The sequence below is a fragment of the Emydura macquarii genome, unplaced genomic scaffold (genome assembly GCF_026122565.2).
Source record: "Emydura macquarii macquarii isolate MOO-44397 ecotype Brisbane River unplaced genomic scaffold, CSIRO-AGI_Emac_v2 contig_2473, whole genome shotgun sequence".
Lineage (NCBI taxonomy): Eukaryota > Metazoa > Chordata > Testudines > Chelidae > Emydura > Emydura macquarii.
Window position 1 is genome coordinate 13279425 of NW_027132610.1, and position 23088 is coordinate 13302512.

At 38.3% G+C, this 23088-nt stretch overlaps 1 protein-coding gene across 9 annotated transcripts in view; it reads left to right on the forward strand.

Moving 5' to 3' along the window:
* NBEA (neurobeachin) overlaps positions 1–23088 on the forward strand; it is a 748678-nt gene that overhangs the window by 403065 nt on the left and 322525 nt on the right. For all 9 annotated transcript variants that reach the window (XM_067562991.1, XM_067562985.1, XM_067562986.1 and 6 more), the window contains 2 exons: positions 4260–4368; positions 8590–8756. In XM_067562991.1, coding sequence (XP_067419092.1) covers positions 4260–4368; positions 8590–8756 — 276 coding nt within the window. The remainder of the gene's footprint in view (positions 1–4259; positions 4369–8589; positions 8757–23088) is intronic.

A 23088-nucleotide genomic window follows, 5' to 3' on the forward strand; every position in this document is an offset into this window, starting at 1 on the left:
TTCTTTCTATATTGAGACATCCCCCCTCCCTCACAAATTACTTACTCTCCAGAGTGAGAATCCTGCACAGATAGAGGCCCTGGTTCTCATTTATACTAAGGCTTCTTGACACCATAGGAACACAGAAATTGCAATGGTGGATCAGACACGATGATCATCTAGTCCAGCATCCAGTACCAGAGGAAGATATAAGGATGCCACAGTAGGTACATGTTGGATAATCTGCCCCTACCCCTCACCTTCCCCCCCCCACCACCACCACTGTTTCATCCTGATCACTAATGGTTAGAGATTAATTTAAACCTGAAGCATGACATTAAGCCCTGAAGCAATAAGTATTTGTATTGCTGTCTTCAGCTGGTTGCTGTGTTAAGTTTTTCTTACTGTAGAGTGTTCATGTTACTTTGCAGACAAGATTACTTGAATTTGGACTGAACTATCTACTGCCATGGAAACAGAATGATGTTTTGGGGGATACAAGTGTGGTGATTTCTCTGCTTTAATTTCATGTGGTATTATTCACTGAGGCTATGAAGGCGCTGGGGCAATTTCATGTTACAACTTGTAAGTTTGATTCTTGTTCTTCCTGGATTTTAAGACACCAGAAAGTACTGGTTCTCTTGAAAGGGATATTGTACATTTTTGCTAGTGGGAAAAGGAGAGGAGGAAGGGGGCCACCTTTCCTTCAGTTTTTAAAGAAGTCATTGCAAGCCAAATGCACAGTTAACTAACTATTGATGCTGACAATCTGGGTAACTACCTACAAGCATCCCATCTCCCATTTTTCGTTACAGATTATAATGGGGCATCTTCTGGCAGTATATTCTTCAGAGTTCCTTTCACCCTGGTCAGTCTGGTGACAGGTCTATGTTTGGGTACAAACTGCATTGCTTGCATTAGTGTATGATCTCTTGGTAGCAGTGGATGAAGACAAAATATTTTTGCTGAAGACTTTTGATCTGCTGGCAGCCTTTGATGTTTATAATAAGATTTTATTTTTTCTGTTTGTGGACTATCTCAGGATCCTACTGAGATGCTTTCTGGGGGAACCCAGGGTTGTGAGGCACCTCTTTACCACTTGCCCTTAACATGAGGAAGCCTTGTCTTTGGCTGCTGAGGGTCAGCTCTCTGACTGCACTGGCCACAGGCAACACAAGCACTGCCCTCTAGGCCTTGCAGGTGGCACTGTCACTCTTACATAATAGTGATAGGCACACTCCAACACCTGCGCCCTGTGCTCGTCTCCCTGGAGTGTCCAGCCCTAGTTTCACTGGACCTGCTGCTTCCAAAGAAACAGTTCCACCTCTGCTTTCCACCTCAGATCACCACTCCCCTTAACTCTCAGCACTTAGATTTGTGTATGGTGAAATCAAATATATGTTTATTTAACAAGTAATAGAGATTCAAGTAGTAGCAAGTAAAAATATTGGAAACAAATGATTATATGTAAAATAAAATCATAATACACATTCTAGAGCCTAGACTTATTTAATAATATTGTCATGTCTTGTAGGGTATTGGTCACCCATAATCCCTGCAGCACTTTACATACAGCCTTGCTGTGACCCTTCTTTCATAAGACAAGTATGTTGTCAGTTTGCTTCTTAGGTGAAGGAGTCAGTGTATCTCTTTACACCCCTGAGATATACTTCATAAACATGACACCACCTGTTGATTGTTTCTTCCTATAGATTTCCTCTCTTGTACATTCCCCAATCACTTAGTTGGTTCAGTGTGGAAATAGGCCTACAGGGTGAGGTATGCAATACACCAAGGACCCAACAGGCCTTTGGTGCCTGAAATTTCAACTCTGAGGTATGTCATCTCCTGGTGACCTGCCTTAACTCCAAGACCTTAAGAACATAATTTTCATTATAGATACATAACTCCTTAAATATTATCTGTACATACATTTCACAGTGATTATGATGACCAGTGTTCTATCAGCTCTCAGTACAGACTTCACATACCACCCTTCAGTGAATTATTATGCAGCTATCAGACCCAGAGGATCCCTGTAAAACCCTAGGCACTGCCTGTGCCCTCTGCCAGTTGGCACCAAGGGATCCCTGGGCTACATGTGCTACATTGCGATCTTCCTGAGGGAAGCCAAATAGTAATTGTAAGCAATTATTCAAATGCCACAGGTGTCAGGGAATCATTTCAGAAAAGGTTGGGGGCAAAGTTATGTCAACATCCTTGCTTCTGTCTCCCTGCTTCAGCTGCTGGGTGGTGGGTAGTAGGCTGGTCCAATCCTAGAGGGGGTAAGGAGGTAGTGTGGGCAGACAGTGGGCCAGGGAGGGTGGGTCACTGAGGTTGATGTGGGGCTTGGAGGGGGGCCCGGATCAGGGCCCAGCCTGCTCAGTGATTATCTCCAGCCCGGGTCACTGTTGCTGCCCCCTGTGTAATTGGCAGAGGTAGGGAAGCAGTACTAACAATGGGAGGATTAGGAGCCCCAGCCTAGCCTGCTGAACAGCAGCCCCTGCAGGCTTGGGGGAGACATCACAGCCCCGGCTAGCAAGGAGCTATGGAAAGTCTAGAGTGGGAGGGGCAGCTGGCCCGTAGCAAATGATGCACCTGAGAGGACTCCCATACATTGTCATCTCTCTTGTTCAAGTTGTATATGAGGATGATGGTTAGGTTAGTGAGGAGTTGTTACAGTGTATTTAATATGATGATGATGATACACTGCTCTTCATCTCCATCATCTGACCTAGCCAGAATAACTGAATGAAATCCACAGTGTCTGCATGAATTTGGCATTGGAAAAGAGATAGCAGACTTTGATTTAATTCAGCCAAGATAGTGATGATGATGATGTTGATGCTGAATGGAAGTATATTTTGGGGTTTTATGGGCCAGTTTCCTGTTTGGAACAGAAATCTGTGACACCATGTAAAGTATTTTCATAGTGTAATTTCTTTATTTATAAACTGTACACAAATCCTGTTTCCTTGAATAAAGATGGCAACAAACTTTAAATACATTTTGCAGAAAAATCTCTAGTAAGGTACCCCTGACCTATCCCCAGAAGCAGTTGCCTTGAGCCTGTTTCCCTCTCCAGGAGTCTCACAAAACTGAGACACATCCTCCTTTTTATAAATTTAAAGAATACTAATGTAGTAATAACAATGAATAAATCTCACTGCTCTTTGTTCACTCAGGGATAGATTTTTAAGATATTCAGGCACCTAATGATACAAATAGGTGCTTAATGAGATTTTCAAAAATGTTAAGGCACCTAAGTCCCATAGTACAAATATGCAAAACTCTTATTGTCTTCAATGGAAGCAAAATTAGGCCAACACTGAGCACTTTTGAAATTTCTACCCAGAGAGCCTGTCCTAAGAATAGTGGGGGGAGAGAGAGCATAGTCATTTTTTAAAACGTGCCCTCAATCTAGTTTTTTCAATTATGTCATGTAGTGTTGCCAATTCTTGCAATTTTATCATGTCTCGTAATGTTTTTCTTAAAACCCAGCTACTGGAAACCTCTGATTATGAGAAAATCTGTTTTAGTTTAATCTCAGCTTTCATATTTTGTAAAATGTAAGTTTCTAGTCCTCTTGGATGCAGAGGGAAGCTTAAAATATTACCTGAGTTCACCCAAAAGGTTCACAAAGGAAAAGTAAATTGGAAAAAAATCCAAAATAATTTATTTATTAAGAATCTCATTTTGTGGGGGGAGCCTCGTGATTTTTGGATATTTGGGGTTGACAATACTGATATTTTTAATAATGGTGTATTTAAATAGTTCCTGTTAAATCATTTGCAATTTTGTTTGTTTGTTTGATTTTTGCTGCTGTTATCAATAAAAATAAAAAGGCATTGCATCTTTTACGCACTGTGGGCATTCAAATTTTGGTTAGCTATGTGTAATGCCAGTAACAGTTAAACAGTTGTTCCAATAAAAATGTTCCTGTATTCATGCAATGTATGTGGTTGAAGTGTCACTATAAGCAGGTCAAAAATACAACATTTCCATAAGCAACATTTCCTTTAATTAGTTAGCATTTGATACTAAACTCACTGCATAAGGCCACTCTCATTGTAGTGTTTTCTCTGCGCTTTCACAGATATCTGAAATTATAATGAACTCTTCTGAAAATGTTAAATTATTAATGTAAACTAATTTAACAATTATATTACATTTGATTACTGTTTAACTTTTTCCATTCTAAGGCAAATTATTGACATATTTTATATGAAGAGAGCCCATGTATGAAGATGGATTTCAAGTGTTGTTTTATTTTGATTTAGATTATTATGTCATGCAATGAAAGACCACATAGTGCGTGTTGCAAATGAGGCAGAGTTTATTTTGAACCGACAAAGAGCTGAAGATGTACACAAACATGCAGAATTTGAGGTAAGCTCAAGACTTTATGAATTCCTGCTTTTCTTTTTTCACTCAGCCATCACTTAGACTGCAATCTCATACACCTGCGGACACACTACTGAGATCCCTGGAAGACAATCTTACTTGTTCACAAGTGATCGCCATCATCATCAACCTCATACAATAAAGATTTTTTTTTTTTAAAGAGAGAGAAATTTATATTAAAGGCATTTCAAAGCCAGATTTTAAAAGGTTTGGTTAAATGTCAAACACAAGGAACTAGTTTATCTTCACATCCCTTCACTGAAATGCATGAAAATATTTACAGCTTGAAGAAGAAACTCCTTAATCAGATTGCCTACTAAGTTGATATGGGAGATCTTTAAGGTTCACAAAGAACTTTTCTGATAGTATTGCATGTAGTAATACAAATAACATTTAATCGTGTAATTATTTTTACTTGATTGTATCAACAGATTGTGAGTTTTCTGTAAAATAAATCTAAAGACTTGCACTTGAGGTGCTTCATGAAAAATAATAAATATAGATTTTCTATAAATAGTATGGTATTTTCACTACCAATGCCAATGCTTTCTAGTACTTTTGATTCTTATTTACCTGATATAGCTTATAAATTGGAAGATGATATTAAGCATCTTTACTACTTGCTAAGATAATGAGAATCATTAACTACTGGAGATGGGATAATATTTGAAATGTCTATTGTCTTTAATTTTGGAAGATGAAAAGCAGAAGCTGGATCCTGTAATCCTTACTAATGTGAATAACTGTTACTAACAGAAGTAGTATGTAGTGAATCATTTATTTCTTCACTAAGGATTGTAGCATATGACCCCAGCTATAGTGTTTGAAAGTGATTTGTAGCAAAATACATATACTAAAAGCTATGTTAAAAAACATGTATTTAAATGAATGCTTGAACTTTTTTTCCCCTTTTTGTTTACTTGGAATTTCTCATGTTCCTGTTCAAATATCTTTCTTGATATATTTGAGATCTTTTGATAGAACAATGTTAAAAATTTCTTTGTTTGACATGGTTTTATCAGACAATAAATTTCTTATCTATGGTATTTCAACATAAATATTTTTTATTATTCCTATTTTTCCCTATGTGCATATCTTTATGTATATATATGCATATATAAAATAATGCACAAACATGTTTTAACATTTGGGTGGTGTGACATTAGAATTACGATAGATTGATTTGATAGCCTTGACGATAATAAATAGGTGTATCAACATATTCATCTGTCAGCGAATGCCAACAAGCACCTTGTGGCAAGACATAGAAGCCAGTAATCTCAGTTTTGATGAGGTTTTTATCTCATCGAAGCAGCTCTCTAAAACCTACGCTTTGATGTACTAGTTCTTGTGCTCTTCGACCTAGCAGAAAAATATAGGACACAGAGATATTTGTTGTCATTTTGAATACATATAACCTTTACTTCATTTTGTCAGGCCAAACAGCAGACACTTGTCAGATGGGATTGCAACAACTTTATTACCAAACATATACTGGATATTTTGAGCTTAGATAAAATCACATTTACAATTAAGTGTATGTCAGAGTGAAGTTTTATATTGCCTCAACAATAAATAACATTTGATATTTATCAAGGCATCATGCAGTAACCTAAGATGACAATAGAAGATTGAGTTATCTGCTCTTTGAAGAATATGTTGAGGTATAAGATCTGTCAGAACTCGAGACAAAATGAGAAAATTCAATTAACTTCCCGCTTCTGTTAGCAAATAAGATTTAGAATATTAACTAAATTCCCTAAAGAAACTGCCTTAAGTCAATCTTACTTTCTAGTAAGGAAGCCAGGACATTTCTCAGATATAAACATTTTCATTATACTTATTGTCTTGTAAAAAAAAAAGCTCAGAAATATGTTTGAGGGGAGCAAGATCAAATCTGTAAGTAATTAAAATAAAAAATTAACAAATGTAATCATATATCACATCTGAATCTTAGATATACCTAAAATAAGATGGTGCTTGGAGACTGAAACAGTGTTTTACAGTGTTTAAAGCTTATGCCCAAATAAATTTGTTAGTCTTTAAGGTGCCACAGGCCTCTCGGTGTTTTACATATTGGTGTTGTAATAATGTTACATAGGTATCATACCATATTAGCATGAATCCTGCTTAAAAGATGACAATTGTGAATATTTTTACCATCTATGGCATTTTAAATTATGTCAGTTTTATTTTATTAAACAATCTTTTAATATATTTATTCTGTAGATATTCTGATTATTCTGAGAATTTTAATCATTGTTCACTGCAGAAAAAAAAAAGTGAATGGTTATTTTACCAGTCAAGTAATCTCACTTTTACTTCTCAACCTTCAATTGTGTCATCATTGATGCAACTAATTGATTAAAGTTACATAGTGACATGGTATGGGTGCATTTGAGTTTGTAGATGTGAGCATAAGGGTGTGTAAAGTTAACAATAGTGAATTTTGTCTTTGGCTATGGTTGTTATTGAGAGAAGTCAAGTTTTTCTAGAATGATTGCTTCACAGTTAACATTCATTTTGTTAGCCTCTGTAATTGTTCAGGAAGAAAAATGAAAATTTAATTTTACTGTCCAATGAGCTGGTGAAATATTAACCTCATTACTGAGGCAGATCATTGTACTAATTGGTGCTTCCCTGTACATGAAGATAAATTGAAAAATGAATTAACCCCTTAAAATTAATGTAATTCCTGTCTGAAATAGGTGACTTTCAGTAATAGTTTTAAATATAGTAGATGGAGTATGTAGTAAAAGTCTTACCAAGTACTGCAATGATCTATAATAAATACAGTAGTGTGTAGAAGTATGCACCCCTGAATTCATGAAATGCACTAAAATCCCTCCAGTACAATGTTAGCTTAATTGTAACTGGTGGTATAATAAATATTATATAGTACTTTCTTTAGGTAGCATTAAATCTTGGTTGATTTTGATCTAAAATGGGAAACAATGAATTGTTACAAAATGCATAAGCTTAACACCTAATTCAAAAGGTAGAATTTTATTGGGAAATGATAATTGCACATACACACATTAAATAACCAACACAATTTATTCTAAATTTATGATAATAATGTCATTTTTTACAATATATCTCTGTAAGAAAACTGTGCTATTGTTTTTAATTGCCATAGACCCATTTGCTCTGTTTAGAATTTTCAAACAGATTCCTAATAAAAGAAGCATTGAGAATTTGAACTCCATCTCTTTTTGATGATAATGTAGAGAAATGTATAATTCCATGTGATACAAAGAGAACAAAGGTATTAGAAGATACAAACTAAAGTTAAGTGTTTCAACATGGAATCTACTTCCCAATCTGTAGTGGAAATAGCAGTAACTATCAAAATTCTTTGAGAGATGGATTTTGAAGGCAACATGATCAAATAATTATTCTTAGCTTTGTTTTCAGTTTCAAGTATTTGTGATCGTTTTTATTTGTTTGTTTGGTAGGTTGGTGTTTTGTTTTGTATTTTTTACCCATTTTCACTTTCTCAGCTGTTTTTGCTTGTATGTAACTTGTGGCATATTTTCCATATTGTAAAATATGGAGATTAGGAAATAAACATTTAATTTCAAGAGTGATAGAGTTCCACTTTTAAATCCATAATTATAAAACTACTGAGCTTCTGAACTATTAAGATCTTATTTTGTAGATCTCTTAAAGAAGAGACTTAAAAACCAAGCTTAGTCTGTCTGGTACAGTGCTGTAGCTTTCTATATGCAATATTGAATAAGAAATTCCGAACTATAGTGTATTGTATAAGGTATTAATTGGCAAATAATTTATAATGATCTCAGAAGAGGCCATATTTTAAGGCATAAGCACAAGGGCAGAGTTAAGTGTGTTTTCATTGTAATTCTGCATTTCCTCACTTTTGATTGCTTAATTTCTAAACCTTAACATTGTGTTAATGCTCTTTTTTCCCCCCGGAGTATGTAATGGAGGAATCAACACAACCGATGCAAGTAAGGAGTGTAAAAATGTATGTAGTGTTTTTATTTAGACTTTATATTTCTATTAATGGTAAGGTGCGTCCTATTTATCTAGAAATGCTGATTTTAGTGAGAACAAAGGTGACTAAGATGTAGGTAGAAAGGAGAATTTAGATGCATGAAAATCACTCCTAAGGAAGTATTAGAAACTCCCTAAATTATTCCATTTACTATTCACTAAATATATATATTTTTTAATTTTTAGTCACAGTGTGCTCAATACGCTGCTGATAGAAGAGAGGAGGAAAAGATGTGTGACCATCTTATCAGTGCTGCTAAACATCGAGATCATGTTACAGCCAATCAGCTGAAACAGAAGATACTCAATATCCTAACAAACAAACATGGTGCTTGGGGAGCAGTCTCTCACAGGTAAGCTGTAATCATGAATGTATAATTATAAACATTGGTTTCAAAATTTAAAACAAAACAGCCATTTCTCTGTAATTGAAAGTTGGACGTTCTGATGGTGGGAATCATTTCAAAAGAACTTTTGTCTCCTTTATATCTGTATTTTTTTCTAAAGGGTCTTCCTGTGTGGAGATTCCCCTTCAAGTATATGATGTGCAGATGCAATGCCCTCCATAGCCCATCTACACAGTATTTTATTAACATTTAATTTAAATAATTTGTAAATACTTACGTTAGTTGATCATCATGTAGCAATATTTATATTATAGTAGGGCCTAGAGGGTCCAACCAAGATCAGGGCCCTTTTGGGCTAGTTGCTATACAAACAAGTAGTGAGAGACAATCCTAGTCCCAAAGAGATTAGTGTGAGTGGATAAGAGTGATGAGGCTGGGAGGAGGCACACACAAGGTCAGTGGTAGAACAAAGAATAGAGCCTAGCTCACCTGATTCCCTCTTTATTAGACCATTTCTGTATTAAATAATCAACATCTACATTGATACAATACACTGGTAAATCTTTATCCTCACAGACAAACATAAAGGTCCAGGCCTAGTGTGTGCAGCCAAACTCTATATGCACATGTATACCTAAGCATATCTCATGCACAAGTTGGGCATGAGCAAAAGTGCATGCTCACTTCTGCAGGTATATTTTGAAAAATTGGTTCAAAATATTATAGTACTAAATTATCTGTACTTTACTTGACAATATAGTAAATGAGGTTCCACTATATAGGGACTTAAAGTTAAGCCTCATTAGATTAGATGTATAACGAACATTATGTATCAATAAATATTAAGGTTTCTGATAAATACTGTGTATATTGTTCACACTCTATTGTCACGTTTGCATGTGTACCATTTATTTTCAAGTATGTAAGTGAGGAATCAACACAACAAGTGCAAGTAAGAAGTCTAAAAATGGATGTTGTAGTCTATTTAGACTTGATATTTCTGTGAATGGGAAGATACTTCCTATTTACCTAGAAATGCTGATTTTACTGAGAACAGCATAGGGCAGTTTATATATTTTTTTAAAAAATGATGTGATTTTGAGCTTATCAATCTTGGTTTCCTTTAAAATCACTGTTTGGAAAGTGGTAGAATTTTAAACGTGATTTAAAGAATAGAAATTCAGTCTTCATGGTTTAATATCAGAGATGTTTTGGTGGCAGTTATAAAATGGCATTTAAAAGTTTGTGATGTGATTGATCAAAACCAGCTCCAGTCCATAGTGGATAGTCATAAGTGAATTCTTTGCATCGCTCATCACTGCAAAGGATGTGAGGGAGATTCTTACCCCAGAGCCATTCTTTTTAAGTGACAAATCTGAGGAACTGTCCCAGATTGAAGTGTCAGTATAGGAGGTTTTGGAACAGAATTGATAAATTAAACATCAGTAAGTCACCAGGACCAAATATTGTTCACGCAAGAGTTCTGAAGGAACACAAGAAATTACAGAGCTACTAATTGTGGTATATAACCTATTACTTAAGTCAGCCTTTTTACCAGATGGCTGAAGGATAGCTAATGTGACACATTTTTTAAAAAAAGATTCCAAGGACAATCCTAGCAATTTCAGGCTAGTAAGCCTAACCTCAGTACCAGGCAAACTGATTGAAACTCTAATAAAAAACAGAATTATCAGACACAGAGATGAACACGATATGTTGGAGAAGAGTCAAAACTGCTTTTATGCAGGGAAAATGTGCTTTGAGGAATTCTTAAGGGCATCAACAAGCATGTGGACAAGGGTGACCAAGTTGATGCAGTGTACTTGGCCTTTCAGAAAGCCTTTGACAAGGTCCCTCACCAAAGGCTCTTAAGCAAAGTAAGCATTCATGGGATAAGAGGGAAGCTTCTCTCATGCATCAGTAATTGGTTAAAAGACTGGAAACAAAAGGGTGGTAATAAATGGTCAGTTTACACAGTGGAGAGTGGTAAATAGCAAGGTCCCCCCCAGGATCTGTATTCAGACCAGTGCTGTTCAACATATCCATAAATAATCTGGAAAAGGGAGTAAACAATGAGGTGACAAAACTAGCAAACAATAAAAAATTACTCAAGAGAGTTAAGTTCAAATCTGACTGCAAAGAATTACAAAGGGCTCTCACAAAACTGGGTGACTGGACAACAAAATAGCAGATGAAATTAAGTGTTGATGAGTGCAAAGTAATGCACATTGGAAAAAATAATCCCGTACAAATGATGTATTTTGAATTAGCTGTTACCTCGCAAGAAAGAGATCTTGGAGTCATCATGGATAGTTCTCTGAAAATATCTGCTGAATGTTCAGTGGCAATCAAAAGAACTAACAGAATGCTAGGAAGTGTTAGGAAAGGGATAGATAAAAAGACAGAAAATTATCATAATATCACTATATAAATTCATTGTATGCCCACACCTAGAATACTGCATGCAGTTCTGGTTGCCCATCAAAAAAAAAAATAGAATTGGAAAAGGTACAGAGAAGGGCAACAAAAATTATTAAGGGTATGGAACAATGTCAATTTGCAGAGAGATTAAAAAGACCAATATGGAAAAAGACAACTGGGGGGATATGATAGAGGTCTATAAAATCATGAATGATGTGGAGAAGGTGAGTAGGGAAGTGTTATTTACTTCTTCACATAACGCAGGAACCAGGGGTCAACCAATGAAATGAATAGGCAGTAGGTTTAAAAGAAACATAAGGAAGTCCTTCACACAATGCAGTCAACCTGTGGCACTCGTTGCCAGGAGATATTCTGAAGAGTAAAAGTATAACTTGATTTAAAAAAGAATTAAATAAATGTGTGGAGTATAGGTTCATGAATGGCTGTTAGCTAACATGCTCAGGGTCCCTACACCTTGGACTGTCAGAAACTTAGACTGGACTTCAGGATGGATCACTCAATAAATTGTCCTGTTCCGTTCATTTCCTCTGAAGCTTCTGGCAGTGGCCACTGTCAGCAGACAGGATCGTGGGCTAGATTGATCATTGGTCTGACCTAATATGGCCATTCATATGTAATATCATTAGCTGAAACTAAATCTGTGAGAAATGTTTACCTAGAACCTTAAACCTGCTCAAAATCAGGTGGGTTTTAATTCTGTTGTGTTCTGTGAACACCAACTCAAGTTGATGAGGTTATAGACTGAGCTGATGCTCTTCGCACAGCCCTAGGCTACCATCTCCTCAAGCCCCGGGACAATTGTTTTCTGGGGAGTGATTGGTGATCTGCCATTTCCTCTGGAGGGCAGATAGCTCTTCGCCTGGGTTTTCAGGGGGAATAAGTGGCTGTTCTCCAAATCTATAGCTTTAGACTTACCAGGTCCTCTGCCCGTGCCTCAAATCCATAATAGTCACTGGGGGGACCAGGAGGGGCTTGACACCTCCCAGTATGGCAGCAAAAAAGGGGAAATGTTCCACTGCCAGTGCTGGTATAGTGACTGCAGCGGCATAGAACGCTCCATAAGTCTTTACATGTTAGCAAGAGCTCCACTAATATACACCCTAGCAGCCACAGGTATTTCAAACACACAGTTGCTAGGGAATACTCAGGGGTTTTTAGCTACCATAGTATGGTTTATGGGATGTCTAGACTTCTGTGGTCAGTGTAGCATTTCTAACTGCAAAGGTTTTTCCCAGATCCCAATGCACAATGAAAAATATATTTCCTGAAGATCTTTTGGGTTTGAATGAGCACCCAGACGCTATAGAGGGAGTAGCCAATTGCACCAAGAAGGAACATGTGAAAGAAACCAGGCCACTGGTTCCCCACCATAAAACTTATGTAAGATCCAAGGGGTTTGGCATACAGATGAATAAGGAATTTCTTTTAGGGAGTGAGTATGGTTCCTGGAAGCCTGGATTCTCTAGAACCCAGCTAACCTTTTGTTTATTATGTATAACACATGTCTAATTTATTTTAGACTATTTTAGGGGTCTTTAGCACAAATGTTTTTGGTATAAAAAGTAAGATCTGGTTTCATGGAGTGTGCCACAAGTGAAAAATAGACAGAAGTTTTATTGAGTTTGGAATCCAATATAATACATTCTACTTGCTTTACCTTTTCACGGTTTTTGTACCCCTGCATATACTATCTTTGTAGAAACCAATCACCAATAGTTGATATGCTTACTCTCGGGATGCCAAAGTGTTAGCTGTTTGTTTTGTTTTTTTTATAATGGAACCCAGAGTGAGGTTGAATACTGTAAGTACCATGAGGACCAGAAAAAAATGTGAACTACATTATAAAATGAATGACTACTATCTTAGATTCAGAAAGGACAAGACTTCCAAAGAACAGGATAAGGAAAGCCAAGAAAAAAGGTCTGAAAAACAAGAATAATTTTGTATGGATAAACTCAATAATATACCGCATGAAAATTTCAGTTATGCTAATTGCATTCTATAAAGAGGAGACAATGATTAGCATTAAAAGTAGCCATAAAATCAGAAGTGAATTGCAGTTCAGATTACCATTTGCATAGCTTCTTACTGTAGGCAACTTAGATTATTAAGCACTTACTTGACTACTCCACTAGAGTGAATAAATTCCCATGAGCATGGGTAAGGATTATACAACCTAGCGCTGCACATATACCAACCAATACATAAGCTTTGAAACTGGTCGGAGAACTAATTTATTCAACAATACCTTTCTGCTTTAGCTATGTGAGGTAAGAATATATTTTTGGAAATCCTTTACATGGTATTATTTACAGTTGCTTAAATGCTGTAAGTAACATTTAACTATCCATTTAATCTTTTTTCCACTTCACAAATAGATGTTTTTTAACTTCATTTTTAGTACAGGCAAAATGATTTTGTTTCCTTTCTGATTGACATATTGACAAACTCCCTTGCGTCAAAAAGAAAATATTGTTAGGTCATGAATAAATAGCATTTATTTGGTTTTTCTCTAAATTTCCCTGCCACAAAGTAGTATATTTTTCTTAAAAAAAGAATCGAAGTGTTTTATTGTACCTTCCACTTGTTGCTTTAAAAAAAATTTACTCCTTTTCCTCAGGTGTGGTAACATTGACTTTCAGGTGTGTGCATCCTGGATGATCCAGAGTTATATATGAAGAGTTTAGGTTCGTTAAAGTCTAAATGTTGACATTAAATAACCATCACAGGCATTTTGAAAGTAGCTGTTTGGTGTTCTCAGGGGGGTTGCAATAATGAGAAAGTAGCCATTTTTTAATTTTTTTTTTTAAAAGGTTCATTTTGATTGATCCTCCTAAAGTCAATTGTTTTGAAGCTGACCTCTACCTAGATTTAACAGACTTTACTAAATGATACATACACAAATTGGATTTAGGCTTTTTTTCTGTTTACACCCACCTTTGGTAGTCTTGAATACCAGAAACCTATTCATCATTAATGCTGTTAGACAGGACTGTCAAACTTGTTCTGTGGTGAGGGCCACATTCCCTTTTCTCTTAGGGGTTATGGGAGTAAAACAGTCTCTGGCATGAGGCTAATTTTACAGTCCTCTGTGGCTGCAGAATGTGCCTCTCTAGAGATCAGAGTTAAATAATGCAAATAGACAATTACTGTCATTTTAAAAGAATCGATGCATTTCTGAAACCTCTCTTCTTCAGTCCATTAATGCAATAGTAGGGTTGCACATCTCCCCAAGTCTGCTGTCTTTCTCTCTCTCTCTCGCGCATGCACACGTATCCCTGGGGCATTCCCCCTCTGCCCTTGTTCACTGGAAGGGGAAAAGCTGAGGGAGAGAACCACTTCTTTAAACCTGAGGAACTTGGCTGTTGCAGAAGCATGGGGGAGAGGCTGGAAAGAAATCTCCTCTGAGCCAGAGATTTTCAGTTCACAAGAAGAGGGACTGGAACACAAAAAGGGGGGCAGAGGCTTGTCATGGAAGAAGCCTCCCTTCAGCCCAGACTCTGGGGCATTCTGGCACTGTCACCACCGGCTGCCAAAGCAAGAGACAGGCATACTGAGGTGCCAGTGTCCAAATCTGCTCAAGCTCCCTCTTCAGCTCCACCCACTTCAGCTACAGCTTCTTCCCAGCCCTTCTAACTTGAGCAGGGAGCCGTATGTGGTGTATTGTTAGTTGTAGAGGGAGCTGCAGATCAGAGGAAAGAGTTCTGCAGCCAGATCCAGCCGTCATGGATCTCTTGGCTTTTATGAAACATATGTGATACAGATTTTGCAGGTAATTCAGTGACTATTCCAGTTACAGGAACTTACTATTTTGGGTTGCATAACTTGGACCTAACCACAGAGATTCAAGCCAAGAACTTGAAGTCTTTTTGAGGAAAGATCCAGAGTTTTAGTTTCAAGGCAGTTTCTACCGTGGCAAAAGATAGACACACTTTTTTATTTACTGGAGTTGGAGAATTCTCATCATAAAAATAAGAGATCAGCATATATCACATGTGCATCAATCATTGCAGGTCCAGTATTTCTTAGTTTATTTTGATCTTCCTTCCAGAATGCTAATTCCTTCATTCTCAACATCTTCTGAATTTTTGGTGCTTGTCTAAAGAGAATCTCTAAATTTTGTAGGGTTATTACACAGCTCCTTGTTTCAGCTAAATACTTTAGTTGTCACCAGATTGTGCCTCAGGATATTTGATCTACTGGCATCATACATTTCCATGTCTCCTTTTGATATACTTGGTTCATTTGGTGTTATAGGACAAGTGACATCTCTGGAACCTCAGATAATTTTATTCCCTAGGAATTCTTAGGTTTAAAAAGATCCCTCTGTAAACTCTTAGTGAACGTCTTGCTTTGCTTGGTATGTCATTTTTCTGCATTATGCTGAAGACTGCTGATGCTGAATATGGATATCTCAGGCCTAGATTTGATGGGGACCTTTAGTTTCACAGTCCTCAGACTGTTTTTGCTCAAGATATTCATCTTTGCAGCAACAGGCTTAGTCTCATTGCTACTGGCTGCGATTAACACAGAATTTATACCACCCGCCCCTTAATTAACAGACAACTCAATAGGTCAGCTTTAATTCATATGACAAAAGGAGTGCTCCATCCTGTGTTAATTATCAAAAGATCATTCATCGTTTGGATGAGGGATATTCAACATCGTGAGTGTTCTTCCACTACTCCTTTGGTAGGAGTGAGGAAGCAAGTAATAGAGAGTCTCTGCTGTTGTCAATGGTATAGGGTTCAGCTTGAGCCCTAAGGTATTTGAAAGAAACCATCTTTATTTAGTGACACGGTTTCCCAGCTGCCTCTGCATTAAAGGCTTCAGCAGCAACTGTTATTCTCCAGACTTCCAATCTGGGAAGCTAACTGATTTAAAGATACCTCATCCTTTCCAGCCCAAAACTGAGTAATACACGTAACAAACAAAATTAATATAACACAAAATTCCAACTATTTAGAAACAACCTACTAATTAAATTTAATAACAATGTTCAATTAATCTCAGAGGCACCTTGTACTGTCACTTGGACTTGTAGGTCACCCTTGAACTATCAGTACTGCTATCTTCTGCTATCAGGAAGTGGTGAACCCATTTGTTCTGGCAGTGTTGCATCCTGGGTCTTATTTGTCTTAACCTATTGTGATTGTTGTCTAACTGAGACTTTCTCCAGCAGAAAGGCAAATTCAGTGTCCCTTATTGCCCTCCCTTTTGGAAGTTGGAGAAAGTATCAGCTGTTCATCCATGATATATGTTCATCTGAGGTCACAACCTGATAACACTGGGCAATTTCATATGACACCACTATTTGCAATAATTGATTTCCATCATAGATGCATGCTGCATCATATTCATGAACTGAGAGCAGATCCTGGGACCCCACTGCTTTTTTATTTTAGCTGTGTCTGTCTCTTTATACTTCTGCAAATCCCCAGTTCCAGTAACATCAGGATCTACCATTACAGGCATTGTAGTTCTTAGTTTTCTGTTAAACAAAATGTCTGCAGGTGACAAACCATGTTTCACTGTGCTGCACTGTAATTTAACAGTGCTAAGTACAGATCAGAGTTTGACTTTCAGTCTTTTTCAGTAGTTGTTATTTTAACACAATTTCCAACCAACCTGTTGGATTGGGTATAATGGAGACTAGCAGTTACAAGCCTAAACATCACCGCAGACTGCTTAAATTCATGCCCACTAGATTGCAGCCCATTGTCACACATTAATATGCCAGGTATACTGTGTCTGCCAAAAAATAAATTTGACATGCACAATCACCTTTAGCTAAGTTATTATCGTCTAGTAAGGCTGTTTCAGGAAAGTGAGACTAATAATATAGAATGAGTACATAGTTTTTTCGTATGCTACTAATATGGGCTCTTTCACTTGACTTTGGCTTATATGACTAGCCATAATAGCTTCCTCCACATCACTGTTGATTTAAAGCCAGTATTAAAACATACCTTGCCCCCTTCTGTTAGATTTTTTCCGTCCCTACATGACCATGTTTCTGTTGCACAGCTACTCTCCTCATTCATTAAACATGATATTTGGAGGTGATCCAGTGTTGTTGCTGGAGGCTCTGACACTAAGCTTTGCCTTTCAGCCCAGGCCACCAGATTTTCTGCCTCCATCAGTGGAACAAGTTTGGCAGTTTGGTTTCTTTCAACCATTTTGTGTTTTAAAACCTTTATTTTTATTCATTTTTGTGCAGTTGTCATATAATCCTTCTCCTCCATCCCTGATTGGGTAAATAGCAGCACGGTGGTTTCAACTACCTGAATCTTCTCCCTGCCAGATGACTCTGCCCCCCTCAGGCATAGTAGAGCTGTCCTGCAAACACCTGGCTTAAATCAAAGTGGTGGTCCCTATGTGAAACAGCATTTACAGTCTCTACAGAGGGTGAATCATGCTGGGCCTTTGCCAGCCTGCCAACCTTCATACTGATAGGGCCCAAGGCTCAGTGTCAGACTAGCATGTTGGTCTCCTCCTACCCTGAGGAGCCACCTCTCTAACACCAGAACACCCAATCAGGATCTTCAGAGGATAGTCTAAGGATGAGGAAGAAGCTGTCTGACCAGCTCAGGGGGTAAGTCTTGCAGCAGACCTGGGCTGGAGGGCGAGAAACAGTGAAAGTGTTCAGTCTCCTCCCCCACGCCTGATGCTCAAGTGGGTCCTCTGCTCTCCGGACTGAGAAGCAGGGTTCCTACACAGCTCCCTTTCCTCTCATCATGAATCAGGGGATTCTCAAGATACTCAAGGGTAAATTCCGTAAATCCCAGAGACTCCCAAAAAGGCAAAAGCAAGAACGTCCATCACAAAGCAGCAATTAATGTTGTTAATGAGCAACTGGGATGAAAATCAGGGATTAAATCTCCTCCTTTTCTTCCTCCCCTCCCCCTTCCCTCCACGATGGAGTGATTTCTGGGCCTTTTTTCCTACACACAGTTTTTCTTGCAGAGCTTGGTATCATGCTTACCCCCATTCCCCTGATTCTGCAGCATGTCTGGGCATGCAGAGAAGTATGTTCCTCCTCTACAACCTGGCCTCAAGCTGCAGTCTACTCAAAATTGAATCTGTCTGACTTTCAGCCCAAAGGACCCCGCACTGCCAGGGAAAGGGGGCTCAGATTTCAGACAGCAGCTGAATGGGAATTGTGCCTTTTGATCATCAGCCATAAAATTGTGCTCTACCAGGGAAAGGGGCTCAGACTCTGAAAAGTGGGAGTGAGTCTCTCTCTCTCCACCCATTCCCCAGTCCACAAGCTTGCTCTGCATTGAAGCAGTAGGAACACTTCAAGCAATCTGTTCAGAACAGACACACGTGAGGGTACCACTCCCCATGAAGCTGCACCTTCGTGGATTGCAGGATGGAAAGTGAAAAATCTCATTCTCCTGATTTCCAGAGTAAAGCCCTATCGAGTACTGGATTGCTTTTACAGTACTTACTTGGGTCCTAAACAGCCTGAGAGCGCAGACAGGCAGCCCTGCCTCCCAGGGACATCTAGCAAGCTACTTCCACGATCAAGATATGTATACCAGTACCTCTCCTCTGTTGTGTGGTCCCCATGCCAGGATGAATAGTGGATTATTTTCCCCCTGTAAACAGCCAGGGGAAGAAGTACTATACATAAATCGCGCAGACATACAAAAGTCCACCACCACCTACAAGACTTTTCCTGGACAGGATATCAATCAGTGGCTTGTAAGGAACTCATTAATATTAACAAAATATCTTTCTCTTCAAGTAGTATTAGATACATGTTTTCCTATTGATGCCTCCTTTGAGAGTATCATAAGATCCAGATGAGGACATCTGATTAAACCAAACGTTAAACTTCAAAAATATTATATAAACAAAGAAATTTAAGACATTTTGGCAGCCTGAGGTTGGTATAGCAGTAACTCCACCAGTCAGATATAGTCACATTTTTCAGAAGAGGACTTCCTTCCCAAAATCCACATAGGCCACAATGACACATTGCTTAGCAATTTCAAAGCCTCAGCTGTATAGTTTCAGACCAAAGCCTACTTTGGGGCAAACAAATATCTCGTTGTCTAGAGGCTTGATCCTTGTTTGGAGTGAGACATCTCTGGCTCTGTCTTGGCCAAACCCGGGATGTGATTTGTGACAAGCAATAGATTCCAATTTGGTGGCTTCAAGGAAGCCATGTTACACCCATGAATATCATCACTGATCCTAAACGGATATGTTCTGCATCCAGACTTTCCAGTAAAGTGCTATTGGGGGGAAAATATTAGAGAAATTACTAGCTGAGATTGCAGAGAAGCTTCAAGAGGTGCTTTTGATCTCAGTGCAGAGAATTCTTCACCTGAGATCAAAACAGACATGGCTTTGGCTGTAGTTTTACCATAATGGTAAAGATTTGCAAAGATCCGAAACTTCATTGCATCAATCCTTTCCTGAAAGATCATCAGTAACCTGGTATTTCCAATGGCTAGGATTGCTGGTGCCATGCATTAACTTCATCCCCTGGGTAGGAGTCTCAAGATACACCTGAAAACAGGTGTCAAAGCTTGTCAGAGGTCAAAGCTTGTCCATGACAGTGGAAATAATATCCTGGATAGAGAAGAACCATGCACTAGATGCAATACAAAGCTTGGTGTCATTCTTAGGTAACATCCAATGTTGCTTTGTGGGCAGGTAGGTTCAAAGAACAAGCTGAAAGTCAACCAAATTTTCACTCTAGACCATTGCATATTCACTATAGAAGCAAGCATACTTGGAAGACAAATTTCCAAAATCTCATCATACACATCCTTTCAGTTGATTTCAATGCCTCTTAAAAAAACCCAACAACCCAGAAACATGGGACCAATGGTCCATCGAGTACAGTATCCTGTCTTATAATCATGAGCAGTACCAGCTGCATCAGTGTAAGATGCAAGAAACCATGTAGTGGACAATTATGGTACTCAGAGGCACTCTACTCTTATTTCCCATTAGGGGTTGGCTTATGATTGTGACATGAGTGTTTGTCTTTTCTGAAACCAGGGAATAACCAGAGGTCAAAGCTTGTCCATGGCAGTGGAAATAATATCCTGGGTAGAGAAGAATCTGCTGCCTTTTAAGACAGTTCACATAAAGGATACAGAGAAGAGGGAGAGCTGAAGTTCTCTCCTAGTCCACCATTGGCCCAGAAGGCACATTAGATGTGTTAGATAGCTAACACTGTGTCTGCAGAAACTACCAGACCTCTTGAATCAGGGACGTCTTCATTCAGACTGGGAACATTTACAGTTAACAGCCTGTGCATCGGAAGATGAAGTGTAGTTCAGAATGGATTCTCCATTAGTCTCTGATACAGTTTGGCATCCAAACAGAAATCAACCAGGTTATTTCATTCATTTATTTGGTCACATTTACAGTGTGAGGGGAAACTGAAAGCTAAATGAGACAGAGAAACTGCCTCTTTGTGCAGTGTTGAGCACAACGGGGCCCTGACCTCTAGATGTTGTTGTGATACAAATATTTTAGTAATCCCAAAGTTCCGGTGATCTTCGCTACACTAGAGTGTCTCCAAGAGGTTTGGTTGACGTCTTACAACCCAGCACCATAAAAATGTGGGTACTAGCCAAGGCAGCATCTTTGTAGCCTAGCACTTTGGACCCTCCAATTTGAGTATCAGGTGCTAAATTTAATCACATTAACAAATTAGACAAGCCTGACCTTTCTAATCACCTAAGAAAGGCACATTTTAGAATTAGTTCCCATAGCCTTATGAGAATCACACTGCTTTTCTCATGAGGAGAAGGTTATTCTTATAACTCCCAAAACCTTTTCTGTTCAAAGTAGGTTCTCTTTTCTACTATGCCAGAGAGAGAGTTCTCCAATCATTTTGTTTTAACCCTTGGAAGATTGTGACATAAATAAAAAGACAGCGAGAGTCCTGTAGCTCTTTAAAGACTAACAAATTTAATTTCTGCAGGCATAAGCTTTCGTGGGCTGCAACCCACTTCGTCAGATGTGTTGCAGCCCCCATGAAAACTTATGCCTGCAGAAATTAAATGTGTTAGTCTTTAAAATGCTACAGGACTCTCGCTGTTTTTGCTGTATACTGACTAACACGGCTACCCCTCTGGAACTTGTGACATAAATTGGCATTCCTAGAGTTCTAAAGATATATCTCAAGCACGTGGAATAAATACACCATTAGTACTCTGTTCACATCATTGTATCCAAAATGCCAAGGCTTTAGGGCCTCAAAGTTGCTGCAAGCAAGACATAAAAATGCTGCATCACCTGGCATGCTAGACATCTGGGAAACTATTCACAGAAGTGCCTGAAGGCACTGAGGGGAAAAAATGTATGAGTCTCATCTCAGGGAGATTTGCAAAGTAAGTTACCATTTCTTTGCAAAGGCATCCTTTGGTAGCAAGATTATCTTGGGTTGCTTCCCACATAACTTCTTAGTTTTAGCTCTTGCTTTATATGGGGGTGAACTTCCATATGTGCCAATTATTCCACTATAATAATTAAACTTTGTCCTTTTCCTCTCTACTTCAGGGATTCACTGATGGCTATTTCCAATGAGTATATAACAGAAATATCAATTGAAAATTTTCTATAAAGGAAGATGCAGACGTATATTGTTTTAAGATTAATTTAATACATTATATCAAGTTGTCTTAATATTGATAATTGGTTGCTGGAGTGTTTCTACAACTGTGTTAGAATTCTTCTAGTGGACTGAGCTGAAAGGCTGAACTTAAGTCTTTTAGCCTCCAGCCACAACATTGGAGAGCCACCAAATACAGGTGAGGGGCATTAGTCCATGAGTAATTAATTCTGAGAAGCTGTTTACAGAAAAAAAAATATCAGGTGAGACATTTCTCAATCCTTTTCAACATACTTTACTGTAACACATTAGGGATTGCCATTCTGGTGCCTTTAAACAAAATCCCATTTGTACTGAGAATACTATCTTGAATTGGTGATATGGGCTGGGAACATGCTGTGCTGGCCACTCTGTGCAATCATTTTCTGTGGGTTTTCATCCTGAACTGCTGCTGATAATCACAGTTCATATTTCATTTGAGACTGGATAGGTTTTTTTAATCAGATTGACATATCTAGTGACTAGCACTGTAGCCAAAGCCTCCTTCTCTATTTGAGTTTACTGAGACCGTTTTTTTGGTTAATACCCATACCCCATAAGCCACTGTTCTCCAGTTTTCTCCATACAGCTTTAAGAGGACTGCGCCTGTACCCTCCTTGGAGGCATCAGTGGACAATTTATGTTAGATCTCTGCCTTTATCTATAACAATAACAACAACAACAAATCTAAATCTTTCTATCACTGAATTTATACATCTGATTACCAATATTTTTCATTATAGCAGAAATTTGGGAATCTCAAGGTTTACTCTGTGGCAAAATAGCTAGTTACAAGATAGTTCTTTTCCTTTCCAAACATGTGGAAGGTGGCAGATAAAGAAAAGAATATTAGCCCTTGACAGTTCAAAGAGTCAGGAGAAGCCTCTGACATGTAAGGAAAAACTAGGTCCTCATAGAATATTTCAGAGTATCAAACAACTCTGCCAGCAGAAAGGTCAAGGTTCATGCTTAACATGTTAAGCAGGAGCTCTGCTCCTCCTTCAGTCCAGCAACAGGAAGAAGCATGTGCAGCAGTCCAGCTTCCATCATATCAGTGAAGCTCTCTAGACATCACTAGGACTTCATCAAAGCCGCCTGCCTCTTTCCATTGCTGCCTCCTAGTTCCTTTCCAATCTGCAGCTTGGTCCGATTTGCTCACATTTGCACTGGGAGTTAAGTATCTTGCAATTGTTTTTCTCGCAGATGCTCTTTTCTTTCTCCCTTTCCCCCCACAACAAAACTTCGTAGAAACCAATCAGGAGGTCTGGAAAA